This window comes from Pongo abelii, chromosome 2 (assembly GCF_028885655.2).
Source record: "Pongo abelii isolate AG06213 chromosome 2, NHGRI_mPonAbe1-v2.0_pri, whole genome shotgun sequence".
NCBI classification, from domain to species: Eukaryota; Metazoa; Chordata; class Mammalia; order Primates; family Hominidae; genus Pongo; species Pongo abelii.
The window spans coordinates 161,064,023-161,083,844 of NC_085928.1; the positions used below are offsets into that span (position 1 = coordinate 161,064,023).

The 19,822-nt window shown below is 39.7% G+C and overlaps 2 protein-coding genes across 10 annotated transcripts in view; one reads left to right on the forward strand and one right to left on the reverse strand.

Moving 5' to 3' along the window:
• Nucleotides 1-3,912, forward strand: part of MED12L (mediator complex subunit 12L) — a 343,992-nt gene extending 340,080 nt beyond the window's left edge. For 8 of the 9 annotated variants that reach the window (XM_054552827.2, XM_054552829.2, XM_054552832.2 and 5 more), the window contains one exon: nt 1-3,912. In XM_054552827.2, coding sequence (XP_054408802.2) covers nt 1-53 — 53 coding nt within the window. In that variant the 3' untranslated portion in view covers nt 54-3,912. The other variant, XR_010139264.1, reaches the window with a different exon arrangement.
• IGSF10 (immunoglobulin superfamily member 10) overlaps nt 2,543-19,822 on the reverse strand; it is a 25,917-nt gene continuing 8,637 nt past the window's right edge. Inside the window, exons 5-7 of the mRNA XM_002814190.5 lie at nt 12,377-16,729; nt 10,436-11,336; nt 2,543-5,828 (exon numbers count right to left, since the gene is read on the reverse strand). Coding sequence (XP_002814236.4) covers nt 3,920-5,828; nt 10,436-11,336; nt 12,377-16,729 — 7,163 coding nt within the window. The 3' untranslated portion in view covers nt 2,543-3,919. The remainder of the gene's footprint in view (nt 5,829-10,435; nt 11,337-12,376; nt 16,730-19,822) is intronic.

Sequence of the window (19,822 nt, forward strand, 5' to 3'; positions counted from 1 at the left end):
GCAACCAGCCACAGCAAGGAGTAACTCCGTATGGGCATCCTTCACACTTCTGAATCTGCAAGAGGAGAAGACATGACGTTTTATGTTTGCACTGAAAAACAGAAAATCAAATTTAATGCATTAGTCATCTTAAAAATGTCCCTTTGTTTTTTCATTTCTTTGACATTTTACTATATTTTATGCTACATCTCACAAAAAAAAAAAAAGGTATTTAAACAAAAAGCCAAGGAGAAGTTGTGGTTTGATTTTGTTGAATTCACCTTTAAAGTAGGTTTACAAATGTGAATCATGCAGGCAGGCCTACTCCCGGAAGAGTGTGCTAGCAGACCTTTTGAAATTGGTGCTTTTTTTGAATCTCACATTTCTAGAAAGAGTGGATTATGATGGATTTAAAGTATTTATGTATTTCATTCATTAATGATGAAGTTTTTTTTTTTTTTATTTTCCAAACTGTGCTGGACCAAACTACTGATTTGAAAGGCATGCCAGATCTTGACAGAAACAGGGCCTGTTTATTCTGCATTCACCGGTGATGGTGAAACGGACATTTATTTGCATCGCTCTAATTTGAAATGTTTGTAATCTCATAAGCACTTTATAAACTTTGTTCTTATTTATGTAGGACTTCGCTTTTGTTGTGGTCAAAAGGTGCTGAAACAGATTGTTGCTTAGTACTTAAACTTCTTAAACCAAGAACCTAAACCAAGGTTTCTTTGAGAGCCGCCCTAAGATGTGCGGAAACCTGTTAGAAGTAGCTGTACTCAAATTTGTTTTGAGGCAAGATCATCGATGAGAGTCATTGTGAAGGTACAACATGTAAATCCTAAAGGCCTGAAAGAACTGCAGTGGAATCGTCCCAACTATTTTTTGCCAGTTTTGGTTCTCTTGAACCTTATGCCACCTTAAGGGGAAAAAAAATCCAGTAGCTGGCTTGAGATTCCAGTGCTCACACTTGACATGGTTTCCAGAGAATCTGGCCCCAAAGTCCAGAAGGCTCTGGTTTTCATAAAAGGTGTATTTGCTGTTTATTTTGTATGGTAAGTATTTGCTATTTTGAATTTAATTATTACTGTCAGTGTCAGTCTTGGTTGTGTATTGCATATACTGTATTTATAAATTGGTGCAAAAAGCACAAGTAAATTACACATCAAATTTATTATAAAGAAATAGTAACTATTTTAACTTTGTTCAAGTATGTGGTAATTTGCTATTAGAGTAAAAAAGAAACCAGTAAATTATCAGTTTGTGTAACTTAAGAGTATTCCATATAATATTTTTTTAGATTTAGATGCATAAAATTTTGAATGTGAAAATTGCAGGGCATTTTAAAACATATGTGGGGGATATTTTCCCATGTTCTCTGTTATTTCATCTTCTTTTGCCATATGATTTTACATATAGTCAAGCATACTGTGAATAGACTTGTCTATAATGAGCAGACCATGTAAATCTACTTTTTTAAAATGTAGCTAGTACAACTTTAGTAGACATTTTCTTTTGCAAATCATTATATATAAATAATTTATATCTTCCTAGGTGAGTTACTCATTGCAAAGTTTGACTCATGCAAATGACCTCAAATACACGTCAGCTTACTTTGCTGTGGCAACATCCATGTGAACTGCTTTGTACACTGTGAAAATATTTCACTCCAGCCTGCCCATTTTGTGTTTACTCTGGGCTGGAAAAGACTTTGCCAAAACATTAAAAACCATTCTTTTCACTAAATTAATAGTCTATCTGCTTTCAGAAGATGTATCTGTACACATTTTTGCTGGTTTTGTGTATCAGATTTTTTCCTCTCAAGAATCATACTTAAGATAAGCTAATGAAGTTGTTTTCTTCAAAGTAATCTATCTATCTGTATAATGACTGCATTGGCAAAACAACCGAAATGTGAATGTTGTGCCTAGTGAGTGAGTCATGTTCCATGTTTGTTATTTCTTTCCAAATTTCTTTGCCAGTTCAGTTTGAACCATATATTTTGTAGCTCAGCATTGCAAACAACAGTAATACTGTTTTAAGAATGAGTGTTATAATTGCATAGCATTTGTATGCACTTTATACTTTGCAGAGGTGAGTTAAATTATTAATCATTTTGCACATGAAAGCCGTGGGGCATATATCTTTGTTCTTTTTTTAGGTGAGGAAGTTATGCTACGACTCTAATTCCAAGATTCTATTGAAAGTTGAGGAGTGCTGTTTTACCCCTGCACATTATAAAGAAAATAACTAGAATTACTTTAGTCTTCAGATTTTCTCCCTGTTAATTCTGTATCTTGAGAGGCTTTTTTTCTTTCTTTTCTTTTCTTGCAAATGCATTCTTTTGCATTAAGATGGTCACAAGGGAAAGCCCTGTGGCAGAACCTGGTACTTTACCTTACCAGAGGAAATCATCTTAGAATAAGATGGAGACCCCAGCTCCCCTTAAAGACAAGACCTTGAAATCAAATGGAGTCAGCTATACCTATCAATCACAATTCTTGGATATAAGAAACCCATAGACGCTCTTGTTTACACTGTAGGCTTTTTCCTAATAGGGTTGCATTTGTCACTGCATTTACCCTTCTTGGCCTGGAAGTAGAGGAGATCAATTTCAATGCGTATCTTTGACCACTTCCAGCCACAGGGTACTAACAAACATCAGACATAAGTAAGTTGCAACCAGGTCACATTTTAGGCTTAAATGGGGCTAGCTGAAAGTCAGTGTGATGAAAACCCAAGGGCGCTATTCCACATGTCTCAAATGATTGGCAGGGGCTAACATATTAGTAATAATTCTCGGTTTTGTGCACTGAGATATCTAAGACCTATGGCATTTTTCCCCCATTTATAAAGCTCCTATAATTAAGTACTAGGTGAATGTTTGAATAGATGCTGGAGAAATTACACTGGAAAACCCCACCCCTAGATTTAGATAAGATCAATCATATAATATTCCCCAAATTAATTCAGGTTGAATTATTAAGCATGTAATATAAATTCAGTGAATTACAAAAACACAACATTTTGTGTAGGATTGATCAGATTTTTAAATACAGTGAAACTTCATTATATATAATAGATCTAGACCCTCCCAAGCATTTTCCCATCCCATAAAGAATTAATGAAATGAAATGCTTATAGAGCAACGATTCCTCCTCAGAAAAATTTTCCTATAAACAAACAGCTCCAAACCAGGGGTGCCTGAGCTAGATTTTGAAGTTATAAAGAAGTTTCATTGTAGTTTTAAAACCTTTTTAATGGGTGTATTTGGACAAAAATAAATAATCAACCCTCTTCACATTTTATGATGTGCAGGTATTACATTGCTTTTTACATGTGGAAAAGTGAGCCTGCATTTATTTTTAAATGCAGTTATTAAAACATTTTTGTATTCCCCATCAATGAAAATTTTCATTGTGAACAAATGGTGAATCATAATCAAGACAGTTCAGTGCTTATTTTCTGTAGGTTTTAGCAAAAAGATTTATAAACCACAAAATATTTATACATCAGGATGGTAAATTTACATAAAGATTGCAGATTTAATATTTTCCATTGTCTCTGTTCTGAGTGCCATGCTTTTAACATTGATTGATAGGAGGTGGACACTAGGCAACTGGTATTAAAAGTTCATTTTTTTACTGAAAAATTCAGGTACATTAGCCATTTGTTATTTTATAGGGGACCGTTTTAATGTTTATTGTTATTTGTTGGCAAAATAAAAGTGCCTTAAAAGTTTGTTTTGAGATCCATTAAAGAAATCAGTACCATCAGTTCATAATGCATTTATTTACAAGTCCTTTTATTTTGCATGTTCATTGTAAATTTAATACTGTAAATGTATTCAAATTCATTTACATGCCTATGGCTGCCTTTGATTAAACTTACTTCTTCCAAAAAATAAATTCTGCCCAGATGTTGACTTTATTCCATGTCAGATTACTTGAATATACGTTGCTGCATAATCACTACCAAGTGGATTCTTTGCTGTGCATTTGTATATCCCAGAATCGGAGGTTTGGGGATTCTGAATGACTAGGGTACCTTGTAAGTGAAGCTGCTCACTTCCATGTGTCCTCTCTTTACTTGCCGTTGAGAGAAGGGAGTGGTCAGGCATCTCCCACATGATTTCCGGCTTAGGAACTCCCAGGGCCACACAGTGGAGCTGAAAAGCTGCCCCTGTCCTGGTGACAATACTCCTGGGTGGACGATTTGTAATTCGGGGAGGGTAGGCTACAATCATTACTGGAACAGTAATCAGTGTATGACCAACACTATTTTGAGCCTTACAGATATAGTTTCCTCTGTCATAAGCTGTTGCTTCTTTGATGACTAAGGTGCCATTGTCATGCAATATGTATTTCCCATTAATTTGAGGCCTGTCTACTGCATAACCACTTGGCATAGTCCATTTGATATTTGGCTTAGGTATTCCATCAGACACACAATGCAGCGATAGAGATTCTCCACTGATGCCTTTTACTGTCCCTGGTGCATAGGTAAGAATAACTGGCTTCTGGCCGATTTCTAATATGACTAATTTCTCAATATAGCCAACTTTATTCCTAGCTGCACAGCGATATTTTCCTGCATCCTCCCGAGTTGTTTTAGAAATGATAAAAGAACCATTGCTTGCTATCAGATACTGATAACTTTGTGGTCCATTGGAAAATCGTGTGCCATTTGGTAAAATCCAGATTATTTCAGGTGGTGGATTACCATCAACAGAGCAATTCAATGCTGTGGACTTTCCCAACTGGGCAACTATTTTTTCATTAAATGGATTTCTGAATGTCGGTCTTCTCAGCATTTCCAGTACTTCTAACTGCACTACCAACACGCTCTCTCCACCTTCATTTCGGGCCATACAGATAAAATCGGCTGAATCTGAAAGCCTCACATTCCTAATTTCCAAGGTTCCATTTTTATGGACTGTGATTCTGCTTCCATAGTATGGGGCTGTGAGGAAAATATTGTCTGGCATGATCCACATGACTTCAGGAGATGGTGTCCCTTCAGCTCTGCAATCAAAGTGTTTTTTGGAATGTCTCACAGCTGTGGCTTTAATAACAGTTCTGTTTGTATACAGACCATTGATTAATGGAGGTTTAGAGACAACATCCAGTTTGTACATTTTGGTGTCATCCCCACTGGGATTTCGGGCTACACATACGTACTCTCCAGAATCGAGCAGTTTCACTTTGTTGATGGTCAAAGACCCATTGGCATGAAATGTGTACCTATCAATGGAGAAGGAAATCATGTCATTGGAAGGCAGCAACCAAAATATTTTTGGTTTGGGATCCCCAGTGACCTCACAGTCAAGGACAGCTGTGTCTCCAGCTTTGATTCTCTTGCTGGTTTTGTTACTCTGCCTTATCCGGGGAGCAGCCGTTATAACTGTTAAGTGGACCTTCATTTCATCTTTCCCTAGGGTGTTCTGGGCATAGCAAGTATAATCTCCTTCCTCCGCTGCCCCAACTTTGTTGAAGTATAAAGTTCCATTGTTGAAAAGGGTGTATCTCCTGGTCCTGTGGCCATTGTCATCGGCTTGCATTGCATTGTTGATCGTGGTTCCATCGGGCAAACTCCAAGATATCTCTGGCACTGGGGAACCGGAAGCTTTGCAATCTACTTGGAAATCTTTCCCATGGAGCACTTGCTTTCTAAAATACTGCTTGTGGTCAATTTTGGCAGGTTTCAGTCTCAGGCTGACATGCATCAGTATCAGATCATCCCCCATTTTGTTTCTTGCCACACACAAGTAGACACCACTGTCTTTTTCTGTTACTGATCCAATAAACAGGGATCCATTTGGGTAGACATGGATACGGCTGCCCACTCTAAGGAGAAAAGAGATTCATTTGAGTGTGCAGCTGTTAGCAATGAGGGAAACTGTTTTACTCAGGATTGCCTCCCTCTGCCCCAGCTTTATAGAAGCATGACCAATGAAAATTGTGTATCTTTGAGGTGTAGAACATGACATTTTGAGGTATATATATATATGTATATACATTTTGAGGTGTATATATATATATACATTTTGAGGTGTATATATATATATACATTTTGAGGTGTGTATATACACATTTTGAGGTATATATATATATATACACACACATTTTGAGGTGTATATATATATATACACACATTTTGAGGTATATATATATATATATACACACATTTTGAGGTATATATATATATATACACACATTTTGAGGTATATATATACACACATTTTGAGGTATATATATATATATATATATATATATATATATATATATATACACATTTTGAGGTATATATATATAGAGAGAGAGGTAGAAATGACCACGATTAACTAGCATATCCATCACCTCATAGTTACCTGTTTTTGTGTGTGTGATTAGCTTTAAATTGTCGCAATAAAAAATAAAATTACTACCAGCTTATTGTCTTCTAAGCCATTTGCTGAAAGATGAAATTATCTAATTGAACAGGTATAATTTAGTGCAAATAAGTATTTCTCAGATGGAATTCAAATGAATCTGTTACATAGTAATTTTTTTAAAAAAAATCTTAATGATGAGCGACGTGCTAGAAATATGGGATTTCTAGACACCATGACTTCCTTGACCATTTCACATATCAAGTAAACTAAATGGATCCACAAACATGGTCATTTTGTAATATATGTAGGTAAACTCAGTTGCTCAGAAAAGATGCCAGATGATACTTTCTAAAAAGTTATTAGTAACAAAACAATTATTGAATCATTTGGTTAGAAAATAAATTCTACTTTGGCTGGGCACAGTGGCTCACACCTGTAATCCCAGCATTTTGGGAGGCCAATGTGGGCAGATCACTTGAGGACAGGAGTTTGAGACTAGCCTGGCCAACACGGCAAAACCCCATCTCTACTAAAAATACAAAAAATTAGCTGAGCATGATGGCACATGCCTGTAATCCCAGCTATTCGGGACGCTAAGGCTTGAGAATCGCTTGAACCCAGGAGGCTGGGGTTGCAGTGAGCCGAGATGGCACCACTACACTCTAGTCTGGGTGACAAAAATGAAACTCTGTTTTAGAAAAAAATTTTTACTTTGTTATAAAGAGAATACCAACGCAAGATTCCTTAGAAGGTTGTTGCAGCATCTGCCCTCTATGGGCAGCTGTAGAGTGACTGGTTTTTGCACTAGATTGAGCTGTGTGGAATACCATTTTTCTCCAGATGTACAGTGGCTGCACAGCCTACCATTACCAAATTTAACCACCAGATGGCAGATCTTTCCTGGTAAAACTAAATCTACTTTTTTAGACCAGTGGAGACTCAACTGGTGCTAAAAGTGCTATCAGGGATACCTATATGAGAAAACGTCTTTCTTATTTTTGGGCAACATGGGCTAAGCAGGTAGATAAAACTGGAGAGAAAAGTAAAAACTGTTTTCATAGCATAAGTGCTAACCAAGTCAAACAGCCTCAAGTCATTTCTCTCTCTCCTATTTTCTATTTACTTATTTATATTTTTTTGAGACAGGGTCTTACTCTGGAGCCCAGGCTAGAGTGCAGTGGTGAGATCACGGCTCACTGCAGTCTCAACCTCCCAGGTTCAAGCAATCCACCCACCTCAACCTCTGAGTAGCTGGGACTACAGACACACACCACTATGCCCTCCTAATTTTTTTATTTTTTGTAGAGACAGGGTCTCACTGTGTTGCCAAGGCTGGTCTCCAACTTCTGGGTTCCAGCGATCCTCCCGCTTTGGTCTCCCAAAGTGCTGGAATGACAAGCGTGAACCACCACACCCAGCCATCAAGTCATTGTTATTCTCCAGCAAAGGTAAGTATGGAAAGTATTATAGTAAAATATTAGAGAAAGTTTTTTTTTTTTCCCCAAGTATGGAAAAGGAAGTTCTCTGGCATATAAACCAAGGTAAAATCAATACAAATACACTTAAAAGGAAGGGAAACTGCCAGGTGCTTTGCACTGGTTGTTTAATCGAAAATTCCCTCGCTATACAGCTGAAAAATTGGTATTTAGAGAGATTTAGCAACTTGCATTAGGTCACAGGGCTGGTTCTCAAGCCTTATGCTTTCCACCATGCTATACTGGCATTCCTTCCTAATGCTTTCTAAAAGTTTTGGTTCTTAAACTTGGCTAAACATTAAAACACTTGTGGAGTTTAAAATAATACTGATATCTGGGTCTCACCTCCAGAATTTGACTTAGTATGTGTGGAGCATGGCTTGGGCATCAGGATTCTTAAAATTTTCCAGATTAAAGGTTTCCATGTGCAGCAAAGAACCACTGTTCTAACTTGGTTCTCAATGAAGATCCCTCATCAGCTGCATTAGAATTACATGGGCCGAGTTTAAGATGCATATTTCCTGGCTTCGGTTTCCTGAAATTCTGCTTCAATAGGTCTCGCCAAGGATATAGAAATCCACTCTTTAAAAAACTTCCCAGCTAACATAAACAATTAAGTTTGAAAACAAGCGTCAAATTTTAGCAACAAAATCACCTGGAGGGCTTTTAAGAACAGATTGCTTATTAAAACAAAATCAGAGCTCCTGATTCAACAAATTCCCAGGCAATGCTAATGCTACTGGTAGGGGGTCTTCCCTTGGAGAAAGACTGGCTTAGAGTGATATCCCCTGCACCCAAGATCTGATGCAACTGGAGATTGTGACATATAAGAGACAGAACTATTGATGTTTCTTTTTATAAACTAATATTTTTGAGAGAGACAATTTACTTTTGAAAATGGAAGGTTTCCCAGAGTGGAAGACAGAATTCTTAATAAAGATTAATGCAGAGGCATCTTCAGCCTCTCCAAAGCACAAAACTCAAATTTCATAACTCAGCATTTAAAAATTCTAAATCTAAACAAATTTCAATTTAATTTAGGTGATTTTTGATGACATTTGAAAAACTTGAAAATTAACATTTACTTTTGAACTAAAGATCACAAGTTAAATTTATTAGCTGTATTCAGTATCAACTCGTGTCATTAGAAAAAAATCTTCAGCTCCTAAGCATGAGTACAAATTCACATTTACTATGTGTAATTTTTTTTGCATGGATGTTTTCTATTAATGAATAAACAGATATATAAGATGGAAATTCTTATCCTCATTTTTTTGTCATGTAATGGAAAACCATTGTGTAAAGTCATGCCACTTGCAAAAAAAACCTCATAAGCCATAATTATTGACTTTTGAAGATAGAATTTATATAGAAAGCCAGCTGTAAAATGAATATTGAGGCTGGGCGTGGTGGCTCATGCCTGTAATCCCAGCATTTTGGGAGGCCGAGGCAGGCAGATCAGAAGGTCAGGAGATCAAGACCATCCTGGCTAACATGGTGAAACTCCGTCTCTACTAAAAATAAAAAAAATTAGCCGGATGTGGTGGCGGGTGCCTGTAGTCCCAGCTACTCAGGAGGCTGAGGTAGGAGAATGGTGTGAACCTGGGAGGCGGAGCTTGCAGTGAGCAGAGATCACGCCACTGCACTTGAGCCTGGGCAACAGTGCAAGACTCTGTCTCAAAAAATATATATATTCATATGCCTATAACAAACCAGAGAAAGTGTGTATTTGTATATATGTGTCTCATCACATCAGAATGCGGGGGCCCTGAATACGTTTCACTTGGTGGAGGTCTTAATGTTGTGACTTTCACAAAGTGCTTTGTAATTTTAGGAAAGAAAAAATTAAGTACTGATTATAATGAAGTTTAAAATCTCGAATAGGGGACTCAGACGAGTAAAATAACGGAGTGTCTCCCTCCAGAATCTCCACTGCATCACAAAAATTCCCTTCTCTGTTTTGTTTATAGAGAGTATGAATATATTTATACAATTACTATTTTTTTTTGAGACAAAGTCTCACTCTGTTGCCCAGGCTGGAGTGCAGTGGTGCAATCTCGGTTCACTGCAACCTCCGCCTCCCAGGTTCAAGCAATTCTCCTGCCTCGACCTCCCAAGCAGCTGGGATTACAGGCGCCCGCCACCATGCCTGGCTAATTTTTTTTTTTTTTTTTTTTTTTGTACTTTTAGTAGAGATAGGGTTTCACCATGTTGGCCGAGCTGGTCCTGAACTCCTGACCTCAGGTGATCCACCTGTCTCAGCCTCCCAAAGTGCTAGGATTACAGGCGTGAGCCACCGTGCCTGTCCTACAGTTACTATTTTAAAACTGTGCCATGTATGGAGATAAATGAGATTTTTTTTATTTTGCCTAAAATATAAAAACCCTAAGAAGTTGACCCTTTGAGTTAAGCATGTGAAAAGAATGGTTTTCGTATTCAAATGATCTCAAAAGATTAGTTTTTTTTCAAGAGGGTTTCCTTTATGTCCAAAGTCCATGTGTACTCTCAAACTGCTGCTAGCTTCATTGTGTCACTTTTTCCATTTCAGAAGTTGTACAGCTAAATAGATAAAGCAGATAATTCCAACCCAAAGGTAAACACTTACCTATGCTGCTGGTCGACCACAGCCTTGGATGGTAACCTCCACATTATTTGGGGTTTGGGCTCCCCAGTGGCTGAGCAGTTCAGCAGTAATTTGTCCCCAAAATTCACTTCATTCCTTTTCTGGGATGCAACTTCTATCCTGGGGCTGGTCACTCGCTCTTCCATTGTAAGCATTACTACTCTTCGCTCCGAACCAGTGGAACTGGTAGCGATGCATTCATAAGTGCCCCTGTCTGAAGAGGCTAGGTTTCTTATATACAAAGTCCCATTTGAAAATAAGAACAACTTGGAATTGGTAAACTGTAATGGTTTCACTTCAGTGCCATCAGAGAGGACCCAGTAAACGCTGGGCTGAGGAGTTCCTTTTGCAGTGCAGGGCAGTTTTAAACTTTCACCCCAAGTGCCTACAATGACTTGCCTCCTTTGCTCTAGAATAACAGGTGGTGCTGCAATGACTTGTATTTTAACCAGCAGTGAATCCTGGCCACCTGAGTTGCTGACCACACATTTGTAAAAGCCACGGTCATAAATACTGAGATTGTGGATGACCAATGTTCCGTCAACCGTCACCACGGCCTGCCTACTTCCCTGGGATGATTCTGAGACTACTGTTTGGTTTGCAAGAATCCAGGTAACTGTAGGGCTTGGCCTACCTTCTGCTCTGCACTTCAGTTCCACAGTGCTTCCAGAATGAACTGTGATCTCTTTGGTACGTCTCTCCAGGATCCTGGGAGGATAGGAAACCACAGACAAGGTGACATGAAGGTGGTCTGTGCCAAACAGATTGGATGCAGAACACAAGTACTGTCCGCGGTCCTGAATTTCCACCCTCTGGATGGACAGGGTACCATTGGGGAGAACCTGGACCCTGCTATTCTGTTTCCTCTTAGATAAATCAAGTCCTGAGAAGAAAAAAAGAAAATTATTGCTATAGGTCATCAAAGTTTAGATAGAAAACATAAAGCTATCATTTTCTTGGGCTACTAAGAATATGTTTAAATTAAAATGAAAGCCCAGCCCTATGGCTCAGTTGTATAATCCCAACACTTTGGGAGGCTGAGGTGGGAGAATCACTTAAGCCCAGGAGTTGAAGACCAGCCCTGGAAACATAGTGAGACCCTGTCTCTACAAACAAAAAATGAAATATTAGCTAGGTATGGTGGTGTGCACTTGTAGTCCCAGCTACTCAAGTGGCTCAGGAGGATCGCTTGAGCCCCTGGAGACATGATTGTACCACTGCACTCCACCCTGGGTGACAGACCAAAAAAAAAAAAAAAAAAATTTTAGGACATCTAGTCCTCAGATTACTAACATTATTCCTGGATTATTTTATTTTATTTTTTTTATCAAGACAGAGTTTCACTCTTGTCGCCCAGGCTGGAGTGCAATGGCGGGATCTTAGCTCACTGCAACCTCTGCCTCCCAGGTTCAAGCAATTCTTCTGTCTCAGCCTCCCGAGTAGCTGGGACTACAGGCACCCACCACCACACCCGGCTAATTTTTGTATTTTTTTAGTAGAGATGGGGTTTCACCATGTTGGCCAGGTTGATCCTGAACTCCTGACCTCAGGTAATCCACCTGCCTCGGCCTCCCCAAAGTGCTGGGATTACAGGCGTGAGCCACCGTGCCCAGCCTGGATTTTTTTATTCACATAATTTTACTTTAAAAGCCAGATGGTTCAGCACAATAACCAGTCTCTCTTTTCAAGTCATATTACTTTGAATCAGCTTTTGAGGCATTCCAAAAAATGTTCTTAGTTAACGTATTTTAAGCCCTTCTGATGAGTGAAAATATGCCAGTGTCAAATGAGGATATTAATAGTTTCTATGTCTTAGAAAAATTTGAAACTGATATTGATTCTTCGGATGTTTAATCTCAAAACATAACAATCTTCTTCTTGTTTTCTAACAAAAACTAAGTGTAAAGAAAAAGTTTCAAATACCTGATGGGACTCTGGTCCAATGAATGGTGGGCAGGGGATTTCCAACAGCTTCACAGGGAAGAAAGGCATCTGAGTTAGCTGGAATAGTAAAACTTGCAGCTTTTCCTCCAACTATTCTGGGCTTTTCAAATAGATACCTCGACAAAGAGTCAAAGGGAAGGAGTTTGGAAGTTGTTACTTCTTGAACTGGTTTCTTATCAAAGTCACTCTTCTTTGCATTCTTCTGTCCATCCCAATCTGAAGCAAGAGTTGTGGCCTCTGACAGGCCTGTAGTGGCCAACATGCTTACTTCTGGCTTTTTGCCTTTTTCAGCAATTTCTGAGTATGGTTTGTGCCAAAATTGATTTTCTGCCCAGGGAGATGGAGTTAATCTAGAATTCTGTGATTTAACTGTTGTTAGTGCTGACATGGGAGTAGAATGTAACAGATTAGAGTAGATGAAGTGAGTGGTTCCACTTGTGAACTTGGCATTTGGGTGAGCCTTGGGAGATGTTGCAACCTCTGCTACTAACTGTTGTGGTTTAGCATTGTGCCTTGAGGATTCATGCAGCTTGACCACTGTATTTGTCATAAGCCCGGAAATGGGAGTTGCCACGTTGTCACTAACTGCTCTCTGAGTAAAGGGAGGGGAGATGGGAACTGGCATTAGAGTAGCACTGCTGCTCAGGAATGGTGGGATGGTTGAGTGTCTAATGATTGCTTTCCTAGTTGTGGTACTCTGGTGTGATTTGCTGGACAAAGTTGTTTCAGAAGCAATTGTGCTCTTCAAAGTCTGAGTACTCGCTTGGGCTAGTTCTTCAATCACATCTGTCAGATTAAGAGTTCTTGAATGAAAACTGATTGTGCTTGAAATCCCAGTTGTGTTTTCTGGTGGGGAATAAGTGAGTGCCGGGACAATGGGCTTGACTGAAGTTTCAGCTGTGGTTAGAACAGGAGGTGTCATAGCAGTAGATGTAGTGAAGCCAGAACTCTGGTCTGGAGAGATGTTTGGGTCAGTCCTGTTCTTCTTTTGAGGCTCCTGTTCTCTTTGTATTGTTTGTGCTCTGGATCTCTCTGTTTGGGTTTCATAAGTGATGACAGATGCAGGGAAGGTAGGAGTTGTTGCTGGTATTGCTGTTTGCGTTGATATGATGCTTATTGTACTTGAGTCTTTGCTTATAATACTAGGAAGCATAGGGTTAAGGGGTGGGAAGGGAAGCTCCTTCATTGTTGGAAGACTTCCAGGATTGTGTGTTTTGGTGGTAGTGTGGTGAGTTGTAGTCAAGGTATTAGATGGAATTTGCATCCCACTTGTTGAAAGTGTGGTGAAATGGAAGGGGAAGACTTTGTTTCTGGGTAAAGCAGGAGATGTTTTAGGAAGCATCACAGCTGTGCTTTTTTGTAAACTAACTTTATGTTGATTCCTTAATCTGCCTTTTGGGTTATGGTTATTTACAAAGTTCTGATGCCCGGGAATTTTCCTTCTTGAAAACCTTGCAGTGGCTATAATAGTCATTGGCGGCTTGGTGATAGCACCTGAAAGTGATGATGTAATCACTGAATCTCTTTTAGCTTCATTGGTGCTAGACACATGTGGGTAACCGGCATTTATTTTGTGAGTTTTTTCCATGGGTATGGATGTTGGAGCATATGTCATGACTGCCCCAGTTGGAGTCACTTGGGAAATTTCAGTACTGAAATATTTTATTGTGGGTGTTGCTTTCTCACTATCTACATTGGGTTTGTTCTCAAGTAGTAATAGTGGATTCTGGACTAGAGTTGTAGACTCTTCTGATGGGACTCTGGCAATGTCAGCTTTGGGGAAGGTGATGGGAGCAGCACTTGGAAAAGACAATGCTGCTGTGGCAGTGGTGAGCCTCTCCCCGGGAAGACAGGACAGACATGTCACATTGAGCACTGTGGCTGAGAATGCAGTAGTGCTTTTCTCAGAAGAGCCTCTGGTTGTTGATCTGAAAATGCTGTATCTATGCCGTCGGAGAACTGGAGTTCTATATGGGCTGATAATCCGCCCCCTTCCGCCAATTTTCCTCTGCCTCCCAAAGCGTCTGAACAGCGGGATGTTAACTGTACTATTTCTACGGATTGGAAACTGAGAATGAGCAGCTGTGTGTGGATCTGAAGGGAACGTGGAGGTGCTAAGTATTTGAGTAGTGTGAGAATAGAAGTGATTGCGCCTGGGCTTACTGACTTCTCTTACAGATGTCTGATGACTATTTGTGGTATTTACTGACTCTAATAATAGTTTGTTGGTGGTGCTACTAAGCATTTTGACATTGACATCTTTGATCATAGTCCTCACTGTTATTGGGGATGCACTTTGGAAATGCTCTCTTCCTCTTCCCATCTGGTCAGAGTCCTGAAGTTCAGTTGCTCCAAGTAGCAGTGGAAAGACAGTGGATGAATGTTGATTGGTTGTACCTTGTATTTGGCTTGACATGGTTGGGTTTATATTCTTTGACATGGCTATAGTTTTAATAGCAGTAGACAGTTTGAAATCTATGGGTTCTTCAGGTGGTAGTATTTGTGAATTCACAACAGGAGAGAATTCTGTGCCATAATTTGTGTTTGTCATAGGACTATCAGATATTGTTCTGGAGTCAGCAGTCACTGTCCTTGCTGGAAGGTTCGAAGCTTTAGTGGCCAGGACCATAAATTCCTCATGTAGAGTGAGCATACCTGAGGAATCATCTTCTTCACCAGGTATGTTTGGGAGTTGGGTGACCATTGTGGGTGGGCTCACTGTGGTATTTTCTCGCTTGTCTGGCACAGCATTCTTTTTAGCTTTCTCCAACAGTGCTGCCCAGTGTTGTGGGTCAATTCTCCTAGCAGAGGGAGGGAAATGCCTCCTATTCTCCCTAAAACGTCGATGTGTTGAATCTCCACGTCTCTGGAGTATTAATTCCCGATAGTTGTGCCTCTTACTTGTGCTTGAGGTGTGTTTTCCAACCTCAGCCTCCATCAGAGCAGATGTACGGAGCTGTGCACCTGGTGGCTCCTTAAGATGAGCAGTAGGATTGGACTCACCAAGTCCAGATCCCTCTGTTTCTCCATCATGTTCCAAGGGCCTTTGTCCTTTCATCTTGACTGAAACTTGGAAAATCAAAAAATCAACCCCTGATGGGTTGGCTGCCACACAGCGATAATAACCTTGGTCTTTCGGGGTGACCTGTAATATTCTTAATGTGCCATTGTTAAGAACTTTCTTGTCTCTTGATGACTGATAGAGCACATTGTTTCCTGGAAGAACCCAGCTAATAGAGGCATCTGGGATACCAGTAGAATGGCATGGAAGATCAAGTGTTTCACCAATGAAAACTGTGTGATGAATCCCATTTTCCTGATAGGCTTCGACCAAAGGTTCTACCACAGTTATCCTATAGGTGAGAATATCTGCATCATCATAATTGCTGCTTATACAGTGATATATGCCTGTGTCAAAACTATCAGCCATCTGGAGTTCCAATTTTCCACTTTTGTCTATTAGGATCCGTCCATCCTCACTGACATAAGGGGCTCTCACTTTACTTCCATCAGCTAGAAGCCACTCCAAGTGTGGGGTGGGGTCTCCTTGGCCTGGGCAGTTCAGGCCAACGGTTCCACCTACCAAGACAGTATGTTCCAGCTTAGTATTGTTATCCCTTGAAATCATAGTCCATTTGTGTTTCACTGGCCTCATCTCTGCTCTTGGTAAAGTGATTTGAGCATCACTGGAGTACTGGATCTGTAATGTACTGAGTGTGGTGGCAATTCTGTTCAGCTGCAAGGAAATTTGGTCTTGCATTAACCAAGAGGGATCTGCTCTGAGATCTGCCCCTATGTTGGTAAAAATGTCTTCAGGCTTAGGAGCCACCTGTTTATATTTGTAATAGAGCTGCGGTGTTTCACTAAGCAAGTGGCTTCTTTCTAGTATCAGAGGAGAATCACTGTACAAAGCCAGAATTTGCCACACTGGCTGAATGTGACCGTAATCTATGTTGCACACCAAAAATGTTGAAAATGAAGTATTTAGCATGATGTAGTCATTTTCTTCAGTGAATGCAATGGGTGATGTCCTTGAGGGCTTTTGAATACTGCAGACCATGTTAGCTTCATTTCCAGACTGATCTGTCATATTCAAAATGAGGGAGCCAAAGGGTGCCATGAAACCTTGGGGAGAGATGAAAGCAGAACCACTATCTTCCAGAATAGTCAGGCTCTTTGATTTCAAGGATGAGTCAATGGTTGGCTTGGCACACTGGAAAGCTGCAGCTGAGACCATAGCTAAGGGCTTGCCTTTAGAAGTCCTAGGGTTCATGCAAAGTGGACATTGCTGAGCACTAGAGGGACTTCTATCTTTTTTGCATTTTATTACATCTGGAAAAAAATCACAATTGAGTTATCAGTTGTGACCTCTTTATGAATTGAAAAACATTTTGAAGAAATAGCTTTTGCTAGAAGCTGAAACAATTTGGAAATTTTAGTGTTCAATAGAAAGTTTTCTGATTTTTTGCTTCTGAATTGATTTTTTAAAAACCTATGTCTGTATACCCTGCTACAACATAATATGCATAGACACAGGATTTTGTCTAGCTTATTCACTGCAGTATTTCCCATGTTCAGCAAATGCCTGATATATATTTGGTACTCAGTAAATATTAGTTGAATGAGTCATTTTTTTAATCTAGGGAAACAAAATGATATGCTCATGTTTGTCAGTTTTTATTAACAGTTTAGTTCTATTTCTTCATTTTAATATTTTAAGATGGCCACAGGACCTCATTGTTCTTTAAAAGATAAGCTGTTTGTTAAAGGATTATTTATAATTCCTTGGATATCATTAAAAAACCCAAGTTTATTTCCATTGTCCAAAAGAATATTGAGTGAATTACAGGGTACCTTGACCTGGTCTAGCTTAGTAGCAATAGGAATTAAGAGAAGCAGATGGACGCAGGAGAAAATGAAGCAGGTAGAACCAATCAATAGGAGGTGAGGATTGACTGAATACGGACAGTGACTAAAAGGAAGGGTCAAGGAAGACTCTGTTTTATGACTTTGGAAACTGGATGGTTGATGGTTCCCTTGGATGAGGTAGATGCACTAGAGCAGGTTCAGGTTTAAGGGGGAGGGAAGAACATTGTGCCAAGGCAGTGGGGAGGCCCATTAAAGGTCTGACATTCTGGCAAAGTCAGAGGTTGCAAGTCTTACAGCACTAGGACCAGCATTATAAGGACCAGCATTTCTAAGTCATAGGTGCCTTGTCCTTCAAATATTTGGATATCACATACCATTTAAAAGCTCTGCTCTGGTGAGCCTATTTAAAATGGCTGGTCACTGGAATACTTGGTAAGAGGTATAGACTTTTCCCTTACGCAAAATACAGCCTGAGACATCCATGCTGTTCCATGTAGTAGCTCTTATATGATGCACTGGACATAGCACTTAACAAAAGCATTGTACTTCTTAGAAGATCTAATTTGTCAGAGTGGCTAGATAGGGTCAAATCTCCTTCCCATGTGTGCACATGTCCTCTCAAAGGCTTAAGAAACTCACTCTGACCAAGGACACCAAACTCTTCTGTGTGTACTACAGTGTGACAGGTAATGTCACAGATGCCTGACCAGTGGGCATTCTTCAGCAAATTTTATAGTCTAAACCTATGCAGAGGAAGAGGCTGGCAAATTGGGAAACCTTTGAACAATCATAAGAGTTGCCTCCTGGCCGGCCGCAATAGCTCACGCCTGTAACCTCAGCACTTTGGGAGGCTGAGGTGGGCGGATCACCTGAGGTTGGAAGTTCGAGACCAGTCTGACCAACATGGAAAAACCCCATCTCTACTAAAAATACAAAATTAGCCAGGCATGGTGGCATATGTCTATAATCCCAGCTACTCAGGAGGCTGAGGTAGGAGAATCACTTAACCCGGGAGGCAGAGGTTGTGGTGAGCCAAGATCACACCATTGCACTCCAGCCTGGGCAACAAGAGCAAAACTCTGTCTCAAAAAAAAAAAAAAAAAAAAGAGTTGCCTCCCAATCACCCACTTGCCAACAAGCTGTATTCCTTTACCTACTTATCAGTACCCTGGGCTAAGACAACATGGCAGACTTCTGGCTTAATGAAACCTCATCATAGAATATGCTCACACTGTGGCATGCTTATTATTGCTTGCACTGAGCCAGAGTTAGCAGGCCTTGGACGTCAGGTATTTTGCCTCAAATGCAAACCTGACCACATCACCTCCATTCCCTCCATCACATTTGGTTCCAGCCCCATGGAAATCCTTTCCATTCCTCAACCCTGCCATTCCCCATTGGCTCTGGCATACGCTGTTCCTTCTATGTCCCGTACACTTGGTGTCTTTCATCATGACCCAAGTACTTACCAATCATCCTTCAGAACCCAGTCTGAACAGCACTTCTTCTGGGTGGGCTGCCTGTTTTATAGTCTCCTGGTACCTTTCACTTCTTATATCCTACTTTTTCATTATTCACTATTAGAATGACTTGTTTACTTATCTGTCTTCCCATGAAACTATAAACTTCATTTTTGTTCATCTGTGTGTCCCCATCCCTGGCCAATGGATGCTCAGGAAAGATCAGCAGAAGGAAGAAAGGCAGACAGGCAGACAAGAAAAAGTGCCTAATTCTATGACCATGTTTTTTTGTTTTTTTCACATTTCAACTTATAAATTGAGATGTGCCTTACAATTGAGGATGTTTTACAGTAACAACTGACAAATTGGCAATCAATATAGCTATCACAGCTTGTATACCTATAAAGACTGTCATAGCTATTGTCATTGCTTTCCATTGAATCACATGTATTGGTGCTACGACATATATTAAATTTGCCTTTAAAATGTTTCAATTAAGATTGCACTATGATTTAGCATGAAAACAGGTTGTCAAGTATGTAAAAAAGAATGGAAACAGAGCAGCAGAACATAAATTTCATACTCATGAAATAAGTGCTCATTAGAGAAACAGCCACAAATTCATTTTATAGAAATGCTGCATCAACATCTTTGCGGAATCAAAGAATAGAAGATACCCACAAGTAGATAAGGGAGTGTTAGATTTAACCACTGAGATCAGTGCTAAAGGATTGCCTACCACATGCCAAGTGAGGCAACTGAAGGCAGGAACAACTGTCGAATCTCTTGGAACTAACGAAAATTTTTCAAAGCAGAAGAGGTTGATATGACTGACCCATGGGTCTTGTAAAAATTATTAAGTCATCTCAGTCAAAAGGATAACACTTGATTATTAAGATTGAAAGATGTGACCCCCTATGGGTTTAATTATTTTACATACATAGAGTTATGAATTGATTAACAACAGGAACATGTTCTGAAAAATGCATCATTAGGCAATTTTGTTGTGCAAACATTATGGAGTGTACTTACACAAACCTAGATAGTATAGCCTACTACACACCTAGGCTATATGGTAAAGCCTACTGCTCCTAGG